This window comes from Brassica napus, chromosome C7 (genome assembly GCF_020379485.1).
Source record: "Brassica napus cultivar Da-Ae chromosome C7, Da-Ae, whole genome shotgun sequence".
NCBI classification, from domain to species: Eukaryota; Viridiplantae; Streptophyta; class Magnoliopsida; order Brassicales; family Brassicaceae; genus Brassica; species Brassica napus.
In genome coordinates this window covers 47,620,311-47,641,821 of record NC_063450.1, presented here as the reverse complement: position 1 = coordinate 47,641,821, position 21,511 = coordinate 47,620,311, and the positions used below count along the sequence as shown (strand labels likewise).

The following is a 21,511-nucleotide window of genomic DNA, read 5'->3' as shown; positions in this document are numbered from 1 at the left end:
ATCGGACAGACGCATTAGCAAAAGAAGCTAAGAGCAGAGGCTATATTTTTTTCCATAGAGATCAGATCCGGCCAGACGGAGGTACTCGTCGGAGAATCGGTTCGTCTGACCATCACTTGATCTAACGTGGATGGACAGTTGACAAAAAAAAAAATTAGAAAAAAGACAAGAGTACATTTGATGTTGAGTTAACACTTGAGCACCAATTTTTATTAAAGGAATAACAAACGTGTAATATGTCACGACGTAAGACAAGACAACTACATTTGAATTTCATAACTTTCCACTGTCTGACGTGTCTTATCCATTAATGTCGCTCCCAAGTGACATACTTTTTTTTTTGGACAACAGACATACTTTCTTATAAATGCTTAGAAATTCTCATTTTCTTTGTTATACCAGAAAAAGGTAGCGGAAAAGGAGAAACATACACATAGATTAAGGCCCTTTTTACGTATGCGCGTCATAAATGAAAAAAACACTTTCAATAGTATAATAAAAGTTAATTTATAATAGTAAAAAGAAAAAGGCACACGTAAAAGCTTTTAGCCATGCATGCACGATGTTCACTGGTTATCGAGAAAGCAGTTTCGGCGAAGGATAAGATCTTTACTTTCTCTCTTGCATTATACAGTTTTTTTTTTTTTTTGCATTACAAAGTTTTCTTTTCTTATGCATATATTTTGTCTCTTAATCCTTATCCATTATCCAAAAAAATTCAATTTTGTAGGCAACTTTATAGAAAAGGAAATTTCGTAATGCTTACACCATTTTGACTCGATTTTATTTGTTATAGGTTTTAAGTAAATGGCCCACAATATCTGTTTTATAATACGTCAAACTGATCTGATTTGTCTAACGTGTGAAGCCACTACAGAATGTAAATATTATGGCAATACACATGTTATAAATTATATAAAAGTTCATATATATGACGTCAAAAAAGAATGCGTGGACATATTAATTACAGACTCATATAATATTAGTCTCATTTTGTCAAAGACCGAATGTGAAATTTGGGAGCTTGAAATATTTTCTAAGAATTTTAATAATTTTTTTTTCACAATTTAGATATCTCTATCCCTTCTTTTTTTTTTGATCAAAGATATCTCTATCCCTATATATAAAAACTTCCAAAAATTTTAGGGGGCAAATCTACTATAGTTTCATTGGATTGTGTCCAAACCCGACCCTGCACTTTGTGCTTATGCATATATACACGTTTTTTTTGAACGAGAGTCGGGTTACACATCGTAACTGAAATATTAAAAATATGTCGGTCCAGTCTAACCTTGACCGGCCAGGCAGGTTTTGTGCTGGTGGTTTGGTCTGATCCGTTTCAAAAAAAAAAAAAAAACTGGTGACTTAGTTCGACTTTTTAACCATTGCTTGCCTATCAAGCACATAGTCCAAATTGCTAGTCATAAACGCGTACGAAAAAACATCACACCGCTGCTCCAGTCGTTCTTGACTATTTGTTAATTATAAACATATTCGTCTGTTCTCCAAATGTCAATTCAAAGAAAACAAAAATATATAAACTAACGTCTGTTATCATTAAATTTTATACTGTCGCAAAAAAAAAGTACATAATTTAACACAATATGTGTAGGCCTGTTGCGTCATTCAATCTATGGAATTGCCACAAAACGACGCGTAGTCCATCGGCCATCCTCAAGCGCAAAACTTAACTTTTAAACGTCGGAATAAAGGTTTAACCAACTGTAAACAGGCCAATCGGTATAGTTGACTAGTTTGACTCCTTTTCACAAACATCCAACGAGAAGGATTTTTTTTTTTTTTGACTAAGCGAGAAGGATTTTCTAAACCACACAAAAATCAATCGAGGTTGAGTAAATAATTGATGAACAAAATATTTATTGATGATCTTATTAATAATATGTTACGATACAATTATAAAGACTCAAAAAGTATTATCAGAGCTCTTCCAGGTGCTCTCAGTAAATAAGAGAATACATAAATATTTAGACTACAATTTTGATATGAAGAAATTTGAGTCTCTTTTGATAATAGAAAAAGTGCTTCTTTCTTATGTTTTTCTTTTTTTTTTAACGCTGATTTATTAAGATATTACAATTATTAAAAAGATTACGTAAACGATTCGACAACCGACAATACTACCTGCTTTATGAAAATCTACGCCTAACTGCATCACTTGAGTCGTCCTATGAAAATCCACGTCTGACAAAATTTATTTGCACCATGTTGAAGATTTCTCGTAAATCATTATTCAGTTGTTTGTATAATTGTTTAATAAATCGCTTTCTCCGAAAAAATTTGTTAAACCACAAAAAAATAAAATTGGGGGTGCTCTGGTAATACTTTTGAGTCTTTATAATTCTATCATAACATATTATTAGTAAGATAATCAATAAATATTTTGTTCATCAATTATTTACTCAACCTCGATTGATTGCTCTCAGTAAATAAGAGAATACATAAATATTTAGAGTACAATTTTGATATGAAGAAAGTTGGGTCTCTTTTGATAAAAGAAAAAGTGTGTCTTTCTTATGTTTTTTTTTAACGTTGATTTATTAAGATATTACAATTATTAGAAAGATTACGTAGACGATTCGACAACCGACAATACTACCTGCCTTATAAAGATCTACGCTTAAATGTGTCACATGAGTCGTTCTATGAAGATTCACGCATGACCGAGTTTATTTGCACCATGTTGAAAATCTCTTGTAAGTCATTTTTCGTAATCTGCATAATTGTTTAATAAATCGTTTTCTGCGAGAATTGAAACTTCGACATGTTGGTGTAGAAGCATTAATAAACTATCGGTGAAAAACACTTGACTCAAAGGGTTTCCACAGAAAAAAAAACAATCTTTCTTCTGTTTCACATTGGTCTTTTTTTGTAAATGATGAAGAGCAGATTATAATGGCAATGTGATCTTTAACCGTATTAAGTGTTCTTAAAATTATATTTAATGCTTTGATTTCTTCTCAGTTCTAGTTTGACTTCATCAGTTCGATGTTGACTATCTTTCTAATTTTGGATGATCTTTCAAATTTTTCGTAAATATATTCTTTCTGTCAGAGTATTATAACACTTGAATATCAGATTCTTACACTGAGTTTGAAGTGGATGAAACCCGCCTCTAAAAGTTCACACCTCCACCAACATATTAGTTACTACGTTGGTCGTATATGATTAATTTCGATATCAATCCAGAATTTGTTTATTGCCTTTGATATATGAATGGTGTTTAATCCTGATTTTTGTTTGGTTTTAGATTTTTTTTTTTGTTTTTCTAAGTTTGTAAGTATGCACATCCAAAGTCAAATTAAAACTTATAAATAATTTGGCTTGGATTAGATTTTGATTTAAATTTAATATAAAAACTACTTTCAGTTTTCATAAGAACTTAAATTTTAGATGATTTGTTTTTGGATCGCCTATATAATAAATGGTTTAGTTTTTATATATGTTATTTTGATTGGGCTCCCTTGAATCTATTTGGTTTGATTATTCTGAATTATATTTAATTATTTTTCAGATTTGAATTTTAACTTTGTAAGCAAATTTAAAATTAATAACCTTTCTAAAAAACATAAAATAAACTTCAAAGGAGAAACATTTCAGGTTCTTGGGATGTCAGGTTTTTGACCGGGAGCTCGTGGTCAAGTGATAAGGGGAAGGGTTTGGGATGTCACCACATTTTAGGTTCAATCCACCTGTCATGCGAAACTAAATCACATTTTCCTGGTCACCTACATGAATATGAGCTACTATTTTTCGGCTCATTTGAATACACAGGAAAGAGTTTATCCGTGGGCTGCACTTTCCACTCCGGAGATTAGGTCTGTGTCTTTAATAGACTCGGATTTAACCATTTTCAGTTATATAAAAAAAAACTTCAAAGGAGAAACAGGGGAGGAGGCTTCCTTCACTATAATTTATACCGTTGAATCGTTTGACACGTCAAGTCACATCGGATCTCTAATCAGCTTTTGTCTCAAGAGATTTTTTTAGCTCTAAGACCACACGCAACGCGGGATGTTAGCTATTTCTTAGCGTTAATCCTTAGGCAAATCAAGAAAAAATACTATTATTAAATTAGCTTAAGTTAAGAAAGAATCCTTAATTAAAGATTTTTCGGCTTTGGTCCTAGACGAGCTGGCAACATCTGATTCGTGCGGAGAAGTGTTGTGTTTCGTATGGGGAAAGTGAAACTTTCATTTACGCGTCTCGAGCTGAAAAAAAAAACTTCTCCATCTCTAAAAGCGAAAGCAAAGGCGATTCGGCGATCCGCTTCGTTGAAGGTAAATCCAGCCGTTTAAACTCATTATTTTTTCTTATGAAGTTGATGCATGTTGATTTCATCAGTTTTTAGGGATTCGATTGTGGGGTTTGAATAGATTTCAGGTTTAAAATCGAATTGGGGATTTAATTCGAATTTGGGTTTCCGTTTGGGTTTGATATTCTCTTCTTTTCGACAAGCTTCTTTGTTGTTTCGTCGCGATTAAGGGTTCGGGATTGAGTTGTAAATCGATTTAGGGTTTTCTAAATCGATTTAGGGTTTTCTAATTTGGGGTTTTTGATTCGATTATATTTTTTTGTTCTTGTAGGTTCTAAATGGAGGAAGAACTGCGAGATCTAAAGCACACAAAGCATACTATAACATGCTTCATTTCGTTTCAGATGCCCAACAGGGAATTCCCAAGCTGTGCCCCTGTGGATCTATCACGAAGGAGTTCGTCGACGAAGAGGATACATATGACTACCTCTCTGGGAAAAGATACTTCATCTGCAAAGACTACCAGGTTCGAAATGTTCTGTCTCTTTATACTCCATATTGATTTGTTGTTTGATAAATCATTTTATGTTTTGGCAGAATGACGGGCTGCATTTCAGGCAACCATGGGTTATGGGTGTGCAACAAGAGATTTAGAGGCTCAAACAACGGTTTCATGAGCAGGAGAAGCTTCTGCGAGAGTGCGAGGCGCTTAAGGTTAACGTTGATTGCTGTTTGTACAATCTTTCTAGCATATTGTTTGTTTTCTCTAATGTCTCTTCAGGCCCAGGTTAAGATGATGCTTCAGCGTGTGTCTGAACTTGAGAGAGTCCGCTGAGGTTAGTGTTTTGAACTCTTTAAATCTCTAGTTCAAAGGTCGAGCTCCAAGGGTAACGTATATGGTCAACGAACACCAGTATGATTTGGCGTACTACCTCACAGACGGTATATATCCAAAATGGTCAACATTTCTCCAATCTATCACACTCCCTCAAGGTTCTAGAGCAGAGTTATTTGCTAAAGTTCAAGAAGTAACCCGAAAAGATGTGGAGCGTGATTTTGGTGTATTGCAAGCTCGATTTGCGATAGTGAAAAACCCGGCTCTATCATTGGACAAGAAAAAAATAGGGAAGATTATGAGAGCATGTATCATACTGCACAATATGATAGTCGAAAATGAACGAGGTGGATACACTCTGTACGATACATCTGAATTTGAAGAAGGAGACTCGACCAGAAGTTCACATGTAGAGCATATTAACAACATGCCTTCACATTTCGGTAATAAGCTTGGCCTACGGAATCAGGTTCGAGATAGGCGTACACACGAAGAATTGAAAAATGATTTAATAAAAAATATTTGGAACAAGTTTGGTAATGATAAAGATGTATAATTATTGTATGTTTGCTTTTAATCATTGAATACATAAAAATTTTAAATTTAAATGTTTTACAAATTTAATATTTTTTAATTCTTAAAGACTCCATATTGGATAACATCGTTAGACATACATTTTAGAGTAAAGTCCTTAACTATTCAAAAAATATATATATATATATTATATTGTTAAGGACTCCAAAGGTGATATTGGACTAACACCATTGGAGTTGCTCTAAAGCATTTCTCACGCCCGCAAATCCTCCATCGTATTATAGTGCTCCATTCAACGCAATTAGTAATAAGAATCAGTTCAAAAATTTAAAATAATAAAATATAACACATTTCTGGCAGTATTTTTTTGGGGAAAAAGCAGGAACTGCTAATGGATGAGAATATAATTCATGTTTGAAATAGTCTAGAAAAGTTATATTTATATTTATATTTATTTTTTAAATAAGTAAATAAAATTTATTTAATGATATTTGTATTTTGTACTAATATTTTATAAACACTTTTTCAAAAATATTAGACTATATATCTAATAGATTTTTCCTTGAGTATATGTGCTCATGGGTTCATTATTATTAGCATTTAGCAGTGCTTTGATTGGTAGAAAAATACTACCGTAGAATTGGACAATGATATTTTTTAATAAGGAAAAAATATTTAATCATTTTCAAACAACAAAATTGGAAAAAACTTGGATTTTAATTTTTGTTTTAAAATAGACAATTACTTGAAAAAATAATTTTATATATTTTAAGAAATCTATTTATCAAAAAGTTTAATTGGATGAAAATTATTTTTTGGGAAGACAAAGACAAAAACTATTCCAAAACCGAGAAACAATCAACCTAAATCCAGAAAATTATATTTGTAGACGTGTATAATATATAAGACGATTTTACAAGACACATATGACTGGTTAAATTTTTTAGAGTTTACTTTAGTGGGAGTTGTAAGGGCAACCACAACCGTGTACCCCATAACAATCCTTAAAAAAAATGTGTTCTATTTTTTTAATTTTTTTTTTCCAGATTAAAAAAAAAAAAAACTAACCAATTGCGGACCGCCACGTATCAGTCGGACCGCCACGTATCAGTGGTACTCGCAAATAGTTAACAGACTCCACCATATGGAATCCTTACGGAAGAAATTTAACAGCTTGAACCTGCGCAAAAACCTAAAAAACGTGGACCTCATATGATTTTATAATAATTTTTTTTTAAAGATTCCAGCTACGTACCGTCATTGCATGTGTTCTAAGAGTAAAAAAACATCTATAATGATATTAAAAGTTAGCATGTTTAGATCAGTTTTGTTATTGTTTTGTGATATACTTAATTTTTAGCTTTTTCTCCCGGATTATCGTGGAATATACTTTTAGTATATATATAGAGAGAGCAAACGTTTGTTTTATTTCAGAATTCAGACTAACCAACTTAATTGAAAACTTTGCCATTTTCTATTACGTCCACTTACGTGTATTCCATTATTGTTCTCCTTTTTTCTTGATAATTTTAATAACACTGCTCACTTTTTAAACCAAAGCTGCAAACAATAGCACAACTTGTAGAATGCATGTAAACAATACACCCACATATGTGTTTCCATGCATGTGCAATTTTATCGTAGTTAAGTCTGCATAAATTTAAAAACAACATATTTTTCATAAAATATAAATATTTGAAACCTATAATATATAAAACTTTTAGTAAGAATCCCTCGTTCTGGTTTGAAGAAAGCCCTCGATTGATAAAAAGGCATAAATGAGAAAAACAATATAGGGAAGGCAAAGCTAAACAGCTGCAAAATTTAAAAACATAAACTTCAAAACTAAACCATATTTCCTCTTACGAAATAAAAAACGTGGAAAAAAAACAAACAAGCAAAGAAAAGTATTCTTCAACTTGGCTGGCTTCATGTGTAGTGTATTTATATTCCCTTAAACCCTTTCTTAAAACCCAAAAGCTTAACAATCTCTCTCTCCTCTCTTTCTTTCTCAACATGACATCAAGAACAGTCGCGAGACTTCCTAATCTCATTAATGTTTTTCTCCTGCTTTCTCTCGTTTTCTCAGGTGATTTGATTGTTTCATCGTTAAGTATACTTTCATATAGAGATATTTTATAATTCTCAAGTTATGCGGTATGTTGCCGCGTCAAAAATAGCAACGTCTAAGATTTTCAACGAAGTTATTCTTTTTATCAACCATTATTTTGTCATATTTAGTCTAAAAAAGGTTTTGCATGGCATAATTTTCTAAAAATTCTGATTCTTTGATTTGGAAATAAATGCAGGAAATATACTACAAAAAGCAACGTCTCTTGGTATCAATTACGGACAAGTTGGGAACAATTTGCCTTCACCGGATAAAGTTATTAACCTCTTGAGATCTCTAAGGATCACCAAAACAAGAATTTACGACACTAATCCTCAAATTCTTACTTCCTTCGCAAATTCAAACATAGAGATCATCGTCACCATCGAAAATCAAGTTTTAACGTTGTTACAAGATCCTCAACAAGCTCTCCAATGGGTGGATTCTCACATCAAACCCTATATTCCGGCCACAAGGATCACCGGAATCATGGTCGGAAACGAGCTTTTCACCGACGAAGACTCTAGTTTAATCGGGTATCTAATCTCGAATCAAATTTATTAATTTAATTAATAAGATCTTTACGTTGGTCATTTCACATATAATAAAGTTTGGTCAATCATAACAATATCATTCGAAAAAAATGTTTATCAAAACTCCACTGCGATTTTAATAATGTTCTAGGAACGTCTTAAAGGTAAGATTATACGATTTTCGGCCGCATCCAATATATATAAAAGCTAATTATCAAAAATAACTTAAAAAAAAAAACTTATATTCACACATTATCTTCACACTGTTTACAAAACAACTTAGATTCACACTTGAGTTTATATAATACAACAGGAGTTACTATTTATATGTTTTTAGAGAAGCAACAAAAATTGTATACTTACAAAACTATCTATATTGTTAGTTCAAAAAGACTATCTATATTGTTGATCTATTCAAGTAGGTGAAATAGTTTTAGTCCAATAATGCTAACTTTGCTTCTTCTCTTTTTCTTTTCTTTTTTTCCTTTTTGAAATAGATACATGATGCCGGCGATAATTAACATCCACAAAGCCTTGGTCCAACTAGGTTTAGATAGATACATTGAAGTCTCGTCTCCAAGCTCTCTTGCCGTCCTAGCCGAATCTTATCCTCCATCAGCCGGAAGTTTCAAGCCAGAGGTTTCCTCCGTGATGCAACAACTTCTACAGTTCCTGGAAGCCACGAGATCTCCCTTTTGGGTAAATGCTTACCCTTACTTTGCCTACAAAGACAACCCAAACAAAATCCCCATCGACTATGTTCTATTCAACCGAAACATCGGTATGACCGATCCCAACACAAGACTACATTACGACAACATGATGTATGCTCAAGTCGATGCGGTTGCTTTCGCTGCTGCGAAACTAGGGTACCGTAACATAGAAGTTAGGGTTGCGGAAACAGGGTGGCCTTCAAAAGGAGATGCTGGAGAGGTTGGAGCGTCTCCTACGAATGCTGCCACTTATAATAGGAATCTTATGATGAGACAATTCGCCGGAGAAGGTACTCCGGCGAGACGGAATTCAAGGTTAGATGTTTATATATTCGCCTTGTTCAATGAGGATATGAAACCGGGTCCTACTTCTGAGAAAAATTATGGAATATTTCGACCCGATGGATCATTGGCTTACAACTTGGGATTTTCTACGATGTCGACGACCACTGCGAATTCAGAATCTGTCACATATTCATCTTATGCCACTAAGGTACAATCACTATTCTATGGCTTTGAGGGAATTAAATTTGTAACTAGATTCTGACCCGTCCTTTTTAGGTCTAATGACATAAAACATAATAAATAATATTTTAAATAATGATAAAGATAAAAGAAATAGTTCTTGGATCCAACTTTTATCAATGGGTCAAAACAGATGTTTTAATAGAATAGATAATAATAAAAATATGTAATAATATGTTTTGTTATTCCTACAGGGAAAGATGACCTTGGAGTATTGGACAATTTTGATGTTGGCGATGATTCAAGTTGTAGTGTCGAGACTAATTTAGAGGGAAAGTTATCGAGACTATATAATGACGTGATTGGTTAGGATATTTTTCTAAACAATTTAATTATTGAAGTTCGATAAATACAAATTTCATATTCAATTCGATATTCCAATCAACTCGGTGGATAATTAAATTATATGTTTATCGTCGTCCTTATCATGTACATTGGACTTATGGATATCTCATATCGATAAACTAATATGTAAATAAATAAAAACAGTTTATTGTTCAAGAAAAAACTTATATTGGGGACAAAAGCTTTGTGTTACTTTGACCCTTAGCCACAGAATAGACAAACACTAGCGGTTTAGAATCAACCATATATTGTTCTTTAATTCAAGATATGTGACATAGCTAGTTAATTCATTTATATAGAATACAATCACAATTAAAAAGAAAATCAAAATAGAAGAAATAAGAAAACTATAAGTTTCTTAGTTCTATGCCTTTTGCATATTCGCATATGATCATTACTAAATCAAATATTAACACACTACATTTTGCATAGAAAACAACAGATACATCAGGTTTAGCTATAATACGTAGTACAGAGGAAACGCCCAACTGTTTTAATTATTCGTTTGATCCTTATTTATGCATCAAGCTTGTAGTATTCATACAATACAATAATAATACTTTTAGTTTTCTTTTCCAGTCTTATTTATAGATGTGTTAAAGAGGTAACACGAAATGCTTAACGGTGTTGGCTCCTTTCTCTACGACCTGGAGAAGCTGCACCATTTCCACCCCCTGAGCCACCACCTTCATTTGCTTGTCCGGTCCCACTACCATGGCCAGAGCCACCGCCTGTGGCTCCTCCTCCTCCTGAGACAAACCCAACCCCAGCTCCTGAACCAGAACCAAACCCAAACCCGGTCCCTTTTCCTCCATCAGGTGTTGAACCTGAACCTGAACCTGAACCATAGCCATAACCACCTTCTGGTGTTGATCCCCATCCCCAATCATATTCCCAATTAGGTCCATGAGCCGAACCACTTGCACCGCTAGACCCTCCGGTCGGACTATTCTGGCTGACCGCCGAATAAGCAGGGGTTCCAGACTCTCCTCCTCCATGAACAAATGAGATAGCCAATAGTAAAGATATAAGAGCCAATGTGAGAAAATCACCTTTCATTTTCCTCAAGATATATTTGTTTTAACTCTTTCTCTATGTTCTCACTCAGATTAAGACTTTATATAAGCACCCACTCACATAACACACTCACACGACACACGCATTAGACACGTATCACTATTACAACGTGATGAGAATCTAAAAATGAGATAAAATTATGTTTCCGTGACAAGAGTCTCTCTTTGGACATGTGAGAATCCAATTCTAGGGTGAGAACTAAGATGTCGGTAACTCGTGATATCTTTTCTAAGGCTTCTACAGTAAAGAGTCGCACTACTCATGATATGTGCGCTATTTTGATTATCATCCCACTAACTTGTTGGACATCGCTTTCTTTCGTTACTCGTTTTCGCATAATCCAAAAAATGTAACAAACTTCTATAACATTTAGCTTGTGTGATGTAGTGTAAGTCATGTGTAAAATGGTTCCGTGAGTTATGACTTATAATGCGTCTATTAATATACATGAAGTATTCGATTTATAGGAAGGAAACTGTATCAGTGTATGTCTCTTACTCTTACAAACGTATTTTGAAGTTTAAAAAAAAAATCAGAACGTATTATTTTGGCAACTATATATTTCTTAAGAGAAAACACTTGCCGTGAGTTGTTGAAATGGTAGCTCACACTCTAAAATATATGTTGCTCTCTCTAGACTCCAGAGATATATTTCCACTCACAGTCACAGAACCATAACTCAATAATGTTTGTTGGCAGTTGATATAATTCCTACCTCCCAAGACTTTTTCATGTATATCTTTGGAGTTTTCGTAATGATATCAATCTTTATACATGAATATTAGGGCACTATAACCGAGAGCTCTTGGTCTAGTGGTAATAGAACTCCATCTAGAGTGTCCGTCTTGGGTTCGAGTCGGCAACCGTCCCGTCTATAACCGTGTGTGCCCAGATGGAAAGTCTCGTGGGAATTAATCTGGGTTTACCGTCTAGAATTCTCCACGGATATCAAAAAAACAAAATATATTAGGGAACTATAGTCAGTCATTTTCTACATATTTTTTTCTCCTACAATAGAATTTTTCAAAGGACCTAGAGAACTAGAAGACATGCATTATCAGATTTAAATTAGGGTAGCCAGTAACATATATAACCAAACCTTTTTATTTCCTTGTCTCAAATTTAGTTTTTTTCTTCTTCTATAAATAGATATATATATAACAAATATATTACTAAGTGACATAAAACTGCTAATTTCAACAGTGTTTTATTTATGTGTGTTTACGATTCATTTGTGAGTTTTAACTGATTATATATAAATAAAAAAAATTAAAAATCTAATACATATGTTTTAGTATTTGTAAATATGTCAATTTTTATTGGCTTTAAATAATTAGTTTTCAATAATTGGATAAAATTTGACGATGTGGAGTGGGTTTTATCAGTGGCCAGAGAGAGTATTATGTCCGAAAGGAACCTCTCTCTTCATTTAATTAATATTCTCTTTGGGATTTAGGGTCTGACTGGTTTAAACGCAGCGGTTGCGATTGCGATTGCGGAAGTTTGCGGATACGGGTGGTTGCGGTTTCTAGCGGTTAGAAATTGGTGCGTTTGCGGAATGCTTATGACTGGTTCACTATCAAATGCAACAACGGTTAAATAATAAATTAACAATATTTACATTTTATATAATTATAAAAATATTAAAAATCATAATATTATAATAAATATAAAAACTATATTTAGAAAGTTATAGTTTTAAATTTTAAAAATTATAAAAAATATTTTTATTTTAAAATTTTATAATATTAATTAAAGTATAATAGATATATTTTAGTATGTTTATAATTTCAATTTAAAATGTTATTGAATAGTTTTATTTTTGTATTTATATTGTTTAAAAAAAAAGAAAAAAAATATTATCATTCCGCAACCGCAAACGCTAGCTAGAATCAGCTTTTGAATTTATGAGGTTTAAAACGGTTTGAAGCGGTTTGAGCGATTGTTACCAAACGCCGACAACCGCAAAAGCTGCGTTTGCGGGTGGTAGCGGGAAAACCAATCATACCCATGACATTTTCACAGAGAATTGCAGTTTGCAACAGAAAAAAAAAAAAAAAAAAAGGTGGTTCGAGCAAGCGAGCACACCCAATCACTGACACCGGGCCCCACACCTTCAGCCAATCGTAATTGTTCGTTACTTCCTTCTTCATCTTCGTCTTTCTTTCTCCAAGCCAAGAGAATGCGATGGGATCTATACCGTTGAGTCGGAGCTCATACCGATTCCAACATCCGAATCCGTTTCGATCTCTCGAATCGCTGCCTCTCCTCTCCGTCACTCGTCTTCGCGTCCGCCAATCTGGATCTCCCTCTTCCTTCAAGGTAGCCATACATTCATGATGATTGATTCGTTTGGTTTGTAAGAAGCTGGATTAAGTAGATTCAATCTCCGTAAGATCTGTTACTAATAGTTCGGATTCGATGCAGTTCAATGTAGCAAGGCATGGATGCAGCAGCAGCAGCAGCAGCAGCAGCATCATGGGGCATAATAGCTCTTTCTCAGTCAAGGCCTTTGATGACGTAATTTTTCTAAAAATGATTTAGCATTCTTCTGGTTTTTGTTGACTACAAATATCAAAAAAGTTACAACCTTTTCGTGTTCTGATCCTCCTCAGGATTCATTTGATTATGATTCCGGCGACATATTTGCTGCTGCTTATTCGATTTCTTCTAGTGAAGGCGAAGAGAGCGATGGTGAGTATGGCCTCAATGTGGTTACTGAAACTACCGCACAAAGGCTCGGCAAGTTCCCTAGGGGCCGCAAAAAACACAGGCACGTTTACCTTCTTCCTTTCACTTACTAGACATTGCCACTGATCCATTTGGAGTGGGGATTATAGATTCATTCCGCTATAACGTGTTTGTCCACCCCCCCCCCCCTAGAGATTCTTTGCAGCTATGAACCAAATATGTTCTCTTGTGAACTTTTATTTGTTTCACAGCTTTTCTTGTTTTCCACTTATACATTCGGAGTGAGGAACTAGAATGTGTGTGCGTCTTTGTAGGTGAAGTCTTACTATAAAGTGCTATCTTTCCTTGGGCTTCATAGCAGGTTGTTCTCTCTTGAAATTTCTTTTCTTTTGCAGGATCAGATACGGGATTAATTTGGGGCTTCTTGCCTTTTTGACGCTCCTGCTTTTATTTATGGACTCTTTTGCTTGGAAGATTGTTAGACTCCCTCTCCCTCCATATTTCTTGACCCTTCCCTTCTTCACGTCGGCGATTTTAGTCACCTTAGCAGGTTATGTTTGCGTTCCCATGCTAGACAGAATGAAAGTGCATGAGCCAATCAGGAGACTAGGGCTTGTTACTCATAGCCGTAGACAAACAATCCCCACAATGGGTGGTTTGTTCTTTGTTCCTATTGGTGTTGTTGTTGCAATAGCCATGACTAGATTCTCCTCCATCGAAGTCGCTGGAGCAGCGGCTGTTACTGTATTGTTTGCAGCGATTGGTCTAGTTGATGACTCTTTAAGCCTTGGCAGTGATAATAACAACGGGTTATCTGCAAAGATACAACTCCTTTTGGAGGTATTTTAACTGATTCTTATCTTCTTCTTTTTTTGCTTATAAACGTTTTCATCCTCTTGACTTGTTCCACCGGCGTGTAATCACAGGGAGCGGTCGGGACATGCTTTGCGTTTTGGTTGGAGAGGGCAAGCATATCATCTCCTTATGGCATGTATAGCATCTTATAACTAATCTGATCAACGCATATATGAGGGTAACTCGCGTATCCACTTTCATATGAACGTACAATGAGAATAAACAAACAATCCATATGATTTATATTTGGATTATACCAAAATTAGCATTTCATCGCTCTCAAAGACCGATAGATTGTGTTGTACGGTGCAACTTGTACCTATTGTTGATTATATAACCATCTTGATTATAACTTTTTTTCAGGAAAATGTTGGTCCCTTTGCCTTCACCATTACGTCTCATTTGCTTGGGAAAGCTTTACCTATTGTTGACATCGTTATACTTCGTTTCCATGGGGAACTTAGTCAAAGCAACCGACGGTCTCGATGGATTGGCTGGAGGTATTGCTGCCTTGGCTTTCGTTGCTATGGCAATTGTAGTTCTTCCTATTTGCTCCGGTTAGTCGCTAGTGTTTATTTACTTTCAAAAATGTTAAAAGACATTTCATTATAAGTGAAGATAGTGTGTGTTTGTTGCTCACTACTTTTAATCATTTGCGACCAGATCTTTCTATATTCGGAGCTTCGATGGCTGGAGCTTGCTTTGGGTTTCTACTTCACAATCGGTACAGAGCATCTGTGTCTATGGGAGGTACTGGATCATTGGCTATCGGTGGAGCTTTGGCTGCAATGGCTGCTTGCTCCGGAATGTTCTTGCCATTGTTCATATCCTCTGGTGTTTCTATCTTGGAAGCTGCTTCTGTCATTATTCAGGTAAGTAGTAGAATCAACCCATTATTAACGGCTGATGCTGCAAATATATATATGTGTGTTGTGTGGCAAGCAGGTAGCGTTTTACTCGGCGACTAAGCGTTTAAAGGGAAAAGGGCGTCGGGTTTTCAAAACAGTGCCGTTTCATCATCACCTAAGGCTAAGTGGCTTGAAGGAGCCAATGATAGTTACAATGGCATATGTTATATCGTCTTTGCTCTCTCTTTCAGCAGCTTACATAGGTCTTATCTCTGTATAACTCTCTCTTTTCTTGCCCTTCGGATCTCTTCACAGTTTTTGTTTTCTTAAATTCTTTAAGAGAGAAAAGGAGAAACGATAAAAGTTGATATAAAATGGACTGCCTACCAAAAAGTTTATTAGGTGCAAACATATATATATATATAGTCTGGTTAGTGTTTCATGCATTTGCAATCATTTCGAAGAACTTGAAGTCACCGCGAGACTCGAACGATAATGTGAATTAACTAAAAGTAGGTTTGCCTTTTGTTATCTCCGCAATTCTGATCTGACTGAGATTATTACCACTTTGAAATCTGCCAAATTCTAACTAACTTACAGCTTTTGGAACAGTCGGTCGACAGACGAAAACATGAAAATGAAACGAAAAAGATAATTTCCATTCATATGCTTATGTTTATATATAATTTATTCTGTTAAAAATGGATTTATATGATGTTCTGAGATCAATAATAGTGAAGACGTATGACAAAACTCTCAAAAGTGCTAATTTATTTCTTTCTTAAAATACATATACACTCTCCGTTCTGAAGTGCTAATTAATTAATGACGTTGCTCCACTTTTTGAAATATTATTCTGAAAAATGGAATTTAAACTTCAGTAGTGTGAACATTACATAGATAGATTAATGAACACTCTTATCCTACACATGAAAAAAGAACTCTCTCATTCTAATACGATTTGTGATAACTTACATACCAATAAATTTTGCAAAACAGCTTACAAATCTATGAGCATAATTTACATCATTGGAGCCAAGAAGAAGTGGATTATTTGGTTGCTTATGGGACCAAATTGAAAAGCTAAAACCATTATTGTATTCTCTTTGGTAACACATAAAGATAAAGTCCAAAATCTCACATGTAAGTGACTGAGTGCTGTGCGCGAGTCTATATTGGCATATATGTGTGTGTGCGCGCGCATATACTAAGTTATCAAGAAGAAAAGGGGATGTGATCATGATTCAATTACATGAAGATATGCAAATTGAAATCACCAAGCGATTACATATTACTTTCTTACTTCTTTTTATTTTATCTCTTTTGACTTGTTATATAATGACAATGATTATGTTGGATGGTATCTTGGATTTGGTGACTGAATTTATGAAATCAAAGAAAATTATTATTATGAATTTGGCCCATCCCCTCCATGAACAAATTGAATACCATTTCTTTAACTAGCTAAGCCTTCAAATCATTCCATTAAAGCTTCTTTTGCACCAGCAATCACATGCATATTATTCTTTATTTTTCTCTCTCCCTCATCATCACATATACACCGTTTCCTCAGTGGTACGCATTTGTATATATATCACGGGTCTTTCTTAAATTCTCAAGGAACTGACTTAGAGGGAGAGAGTTCAGGAGAGTTTTAGAGAGTGGATTTTGTTTTCTCAGTGTGGTGAGCTAGTAGTGTAATTAAGATCAGAATGAAAATCTCCACATCTCTAGGGACTGTTTTGGTTTCTGTTATCTTCTATCTATCCTCTGCGTCACCATTTGTCATCTGTTCATCTCTTGACGTCACCATTGATAACCATTCACCAAGGCATCTCAAGAACAACGGATCCCTGGTACAAGACAGTCTTTTTAAATATAACTTAACTGGTTCTTGTTTCCTCATTTATTCAAGCTTATATCTTATATGATTCTCAGTACATTTGGATATATATTTGTTAGCTAATAATATTTTTGAATGGATTTACTAGTAGTATTAACCGTTAACTGAACTATCATCTTTAATTTTGAATGACAGTTGAGTAATCAAATGATAACCAGCATAAAGCTTCATGGCATTCTCTTATGGGCTTCAATGGGATTTCTTATGCCAATGGGGATTCTCTTCATTAGAATGGCCAATAAAGCTAATGAAAATGGAAGAAATGTTAAAGTGTTCTTCTACCTTCATGTCATTTTCCAGGTAATTTAATTAGTATCCATCCCCTCATAAATATTTCTAATGATGGAAAGTGTATATTATTGTTAAGAGATTGTATCATTCTCCAATATAAGATATGTAAAAATATTTCAAATCTTTAGTTTGAACTCATGATGACATCTCACTTTAATCATTTTCTCCACTATAAATATAATATTAAATATACTATTTAAAGGGTAAAACTTTTAAATAAGGGAAATACTGTTTTTAAATTGAAGATCAATAAGCACTCATATTATTCTTACATTTACTCAATTTCAACAGCTAGATATATATGCACTGAAATTAATTTTAGATAGGTAGCTTAAGAAAGAAATGCATCTTGAAATTTCTATAGCTGATCATGATTTCTTGAATATTAAGGGAAATGAGCTAAGGACACACTATGATTACACTCTATGTTTCTTACACACATGATCAAATCCATCATCAATATATACATATATGCATACACACAAAATACAAGGATTTTACTTAAATGAGATTGCATAATTTGTTTTTCTCCTAAATTATTATGAGCAGATACTAGCAGTGGTTTTGGCAACAATAGGAGCTATAATGTCTTTAAGAACATTGGAGAACTCCTTTAACAACAACCATCAAAGATTTGGCCTGGCTCTTTATGTTGCCATGTGGCTCCAATTCTTGACCGGTATCTTCAGGCCCTCTAGGTACAGATACGTACCATAAGTATTCTCTTTTATATCGGTCTATATATCCATGCCTCCGAACTCACATTTCTCGCTAATTTATCGGCTGCATTGTAGAGGGAGCAAAAGGAGATTGAAATGGTTCTTATTGCATTGGATTCTTGGAACAACAGTGTCAATAATTGGGATAATAAACATATACACAGGCATAAGAGCTTACCATAAGAAGACATCATCAAGTAGAGACTCAAGTATTTGGACAATCTTGTTCACAGCTCAACTCTCTTGTCTTGTCCTCTTCTATCTAATTCAAGACAAATGGGAGCATTTTCAAAAGCAAAGAGTGGTTATTGATGAATTGGATCATCATCAAAATACTAACACGAGTGGAAGAAGTAATGACCAAACCATTCAAGTGGTAACAGGAAATGATCAAGAACAAAAGGTCATGGTTCCTCAGCCTTGTCGCAAGAGTAATGCACTTGTGAATCTGTTTAAACTGATTTGATTATAAGGATTTGATTTTTTTTTTTGGATCTGATACTCTGTATCATATTTTATTTTTTATATATTTTTATGATATATACTATTGGATTTGCTTCCATTTGTTTTTGTGTGTTTTGTAAGTATAGTCTTTGTTTTGTTTTGTTTTTAAGTATATACTTTTATTTGAATAGTTTTATCTATTTATAACATGATAAAAGAAAGAAATGAGGAAAAGTAGTTTAAAGTGAAAAATAAAAATATGGGATATATATATTCTCTTTCTTATAGAGGGGTCCAGATTTGGTGAATTGTTGAAAGATTTAGCACTAAGTTAATAAACTTAATAAAGAAAAAAAAAATTTACACAACTTTTTCTTGGGAGGTGACGTCAACATGCTCCACTTGGGAGTGGTCATGAGTCATGACGCGGTGTTAGATTTGGGCCTAAACAAGCGAAGATAGGCCCACTAGTGAACTAAAGGCCCAACGTCATTAACATAATTATAATTAGTTTACCGTCAAGCTCTGTATTGCACAGATTCATAGAGCGAAGAAGAAGATGGGAGGCGAAGAGGAGACGAAGAAGAGAGTGGTAGTTGAATCGCTGGGATGGATAACGGAATCTTCAATCATGCCGAAGAAGCATCGCGCCATCGAAGGCGTGGGTCCTTCCTCAATCATGGAGCTCAAGGCTCAGCTCTATAAGTCTCAGGAAGAAGCTAAGCTGACGAAGGATTTCACCGGATCCGATGCTCAGTACCACCGCGCGAAAGAAAGGATCGCCGCTAAAGACTCTTTCGCCGCGAAGAACTCCGGCGTCGAGGGTCGAGCTTTCAAGTAAGTCTCTGAATCTTCCTTTCTTCGATATCAATTCGGTGGAACGAGATGGTTTTTGGGTTAGGGTTTATTGATTTTGAGATTAGGGTTTGTTAATTGATTAAGATTGGACGTGGATTAAGCAAAAAAGTATGAAACTTGGACAGTTTGGAGAAGAATCTCTGATTTGGGAATTAGGGTTTGTTATGCAAATCGAATGAGATTGGACGAGAATCGAGCTTCCAAGCTTAATTAGATTTTATATGAAATGGAACGTAGATTAAGCAGAAAAGTATGAAACTTTCGCCTGACTTGGTTTTTGGATTCAATAGTTTGCTTTTGAATGTGGGAAGTGCAGGGACAAGCTGGAGCTTAAAGCGGTTAAAGACGGAGCAGTTAGCTACGCTGCGTTGGAGAAGAAGGCTCAGTTATATGAAAAGCTTGCAAGGGGAGAGCTTTCGGACGAAGAAGCCGAGGAGAAGTACTGTGTGGATTTCTTCAGGAAGGGGGTACAACGTGGAGATGATTTAGAGCCACCAAGGACTAGCAACAGTTCCGTTTCGGCACCACCTGAGGATTTAAAAGCAGATGGTGAGGATGATGGTTCGCTGTTTAGCACCAAGTTTGCTGGACTCGGACGTGCGGTTGAGACAGCTGATATAAGTCAACACGTGCGTATGGTCAGGTAAATTCCGTTGTTGTCTCTCCTTGTTCTCCATGCCTGAGAAGTAGTACAAAGAGAGAGAAGGAAGTGATAAGTCCTCTGCTTTTATAAAGCGAATCAATATATATCTCTCTCTCTCTCTGATCTGTAATGCGAAACTTGTTTGTGCAGAGAGGTTCATCAAGAAGTGAATCAAGCGAGAGAAAAGGCAACAGAGTTGAAGCAAAGGAGACAAGAGCAGGCAACAAATCGTCGGGAGAAACTCAAACAAGCCTATCTTCGAAAGCAGCTCGAGAAACTTAAAGCTCAACAACAACAACAACAACAACCACAGCAACAAGATTAGGGAAAAACTTGATTCTGTTGATGTTGTTTTTACTTCGCCAAGCTTTTATTGACTTTGAGGGAATATACCCAAGAAACTGCAGAATTTTTTGAATGACTTCAGTTTTAAGTTTGATTAGATGGATAGCGTTATATTGTATTTGTACGAGTATGTTATTTTGTAAAGAGAGTAAATTTTTTGTTTTCCAGTCATTGGTACAGAAGGATATGCCAGTCTCTGGTACAGAAGGATATGCTTATAAACATATGATAGAACCATTGTCTACAACATCCGTTCTAAAAGAAGTTCATACAATTCTTTTGCGATGAAGCTATGATAGATGCTATCAAATATGTACTACAACAGGTTGTTTAGTTATAAAATGCCAGCTACTGTTTGTAAGTGCATACTACGACCTCCAAGTCTGATTGTTCTGCTCGAAATATGATTTCATAGCTTTATAAAATTAATCACATTTCATTTAACAACGACAGTTTGGCCGAGTTAAGGCGCGGCTCTGGTCCGAAAGGGCGTGGGTTCAACCCACAGCTATCATAATTTTGTTCAATTTTTCGCCTTTTTTGTTTATTTTAAAGGATATTTTCAGTTATTTAACTGACCAGTTTCGGAATCTACATATTTTCAGTTATTTAACTGCCCAGTTTTGGAGTTAAATATTTTAGTTCCATTCGAGTATTTATAAATATTGGTTTCGGATTCGGTTACTCCGTTTATTTTTTCTAATTTAAAACTCATTATATACTTTAAATTTTTTAAAAGATAAAAATAATATAATATATTGCATATAAATTTGAATAATAAATTTTAAAATACTTAAATGTAACATATAAATTGGTTTGACTTGAATATTTGGATAGAGAGTCAATAGATATTTCAAATATTTTGTTCTTTTGGTATTATTTAGCTATTTTACACATTTACTTTTGACTATTTGTATATATCTTAAGTATTTTAGACAACTTTAAAATATCTTATATATTTATATATAT

General features: G+C 34.5%; 5 protein-coding genes across 5 annotated transcripts; 4 read left to right on the top strand and 1 right to left on the bottom strand.

Moving 5' to 3' along the window:
• The first annotated feature begins 7,464 nt into the window (after positions 1–7,464).
• LOC106409145 (glucan endo-1,3-beta-glucosidase 14) lies at positions 7,465–10,048 on the top strand. Its single transcript, XM_048762943.1, has 4 exons — positions 7,465–7,731; positions 7,952–8,288; positions 8,783–9,491; positions 9,718–10,048. The coding sequence occupies exons 1-4, from the start codon at positions 7,659–7,661 to the stop codon at positions 9,790–9,792; spliced, it is 1,194 nt and encodes a 397-aa protein (XP_048618900.1). The 5' UTR covers positions 7,465–7,658; the 3' UTR covers positions 9,793–10,048.
• Positions 10,049–10,275: 227 nt separating this feature from the next.
• Positions 10,276–10,956, bottom strand: LOC106409392 (glycine-rich cell wall structural protein 2-like). The gene has a single exon (XM_013850039.3). It carries the CDS (start codon positions 10,925–10,927, stop codon positions 10,487–10,489), a length of 441 nt encoding a protein of 146 aa, XP_013705493.2. The 5' UTR covers positions 10,928–10,956; the 3' UTR covers positions 10,276–10,486.
• Positions 10,957–13,020: 2,064 nt separating this feature from the next.
• LOC106406913 (phospho-N-acetylmuramoyl-pentapeptide-transferase homolog) lies at positions 13,021–15,732 on the top strand. Its single transcript, XM_013847660.3, has 8 exons — positions 13,021–13,267; positions 13,373–13,465; positions 13,561–13,718; positions 14,032–14,476; positions 14,563–14,627; positions 14,855–15,048; positions 15,155–15,363; positions 15,437–15,732. Exons 1-8 carry the CDS (start codon positions 13,133–13,135, stop codon positions 15,617–15,619), a joined length of 1,482 nt encoding a protein of 493 aa, XP_013703114.2. The 5' UTR covers positions 13,021–13,132; the 3' UTR covers positions 15,620–15,732.
• A 1,122-nt stretch (positions 15,733–16,854) lies between these two features.
• Positions 16,855–18,886, top strand: LOC106411499 (cytochrome b561 domain-containing protein At4g18260-like). The gene is made up of 4 exons (XM_022707155.2): positions 16,855–17,195; positions 17,378–17,542; positions 18,083–18,231; positions 18,328–18,886. The coding sequence occupies exons 1-4, from the start codon at positions 17,052–17,054 to the stop codon at positions 18,716–18,718; spliced, it is 849 nt and encodes a 282-aa protein (XP_022562876.2). The 5' UTR covers positions 16,855–17,051; the 3' UTR covers positions 18,719–18,886.
• Positions 18,887–19,211: 325 nt separating this feature from the next.
• LOC111208233 (uncharacterized protein At4g18257) lies at positions 19,212–20,709 on the top strand. Its single transcript, XM_022707157.2, has 3 exons — positions 19,212–19,533; positions 19,871–20,197; positions 20,348–20,709. The coding sequence occupies exons 1-3, from the start codon at positions 19,256–19,258 to the stop codon at positions 20,520–20,522; spliced, it is 780 nt and encodes a 259-aa protein (XP_022562878.2). The 5' UTR covers positions 19,212–19,255; the 3' UTR covers positions 20,523–20,709.
• The last annotated feature ends 802 nt before the right edge of the window (positions 20,710–21,511 follow it).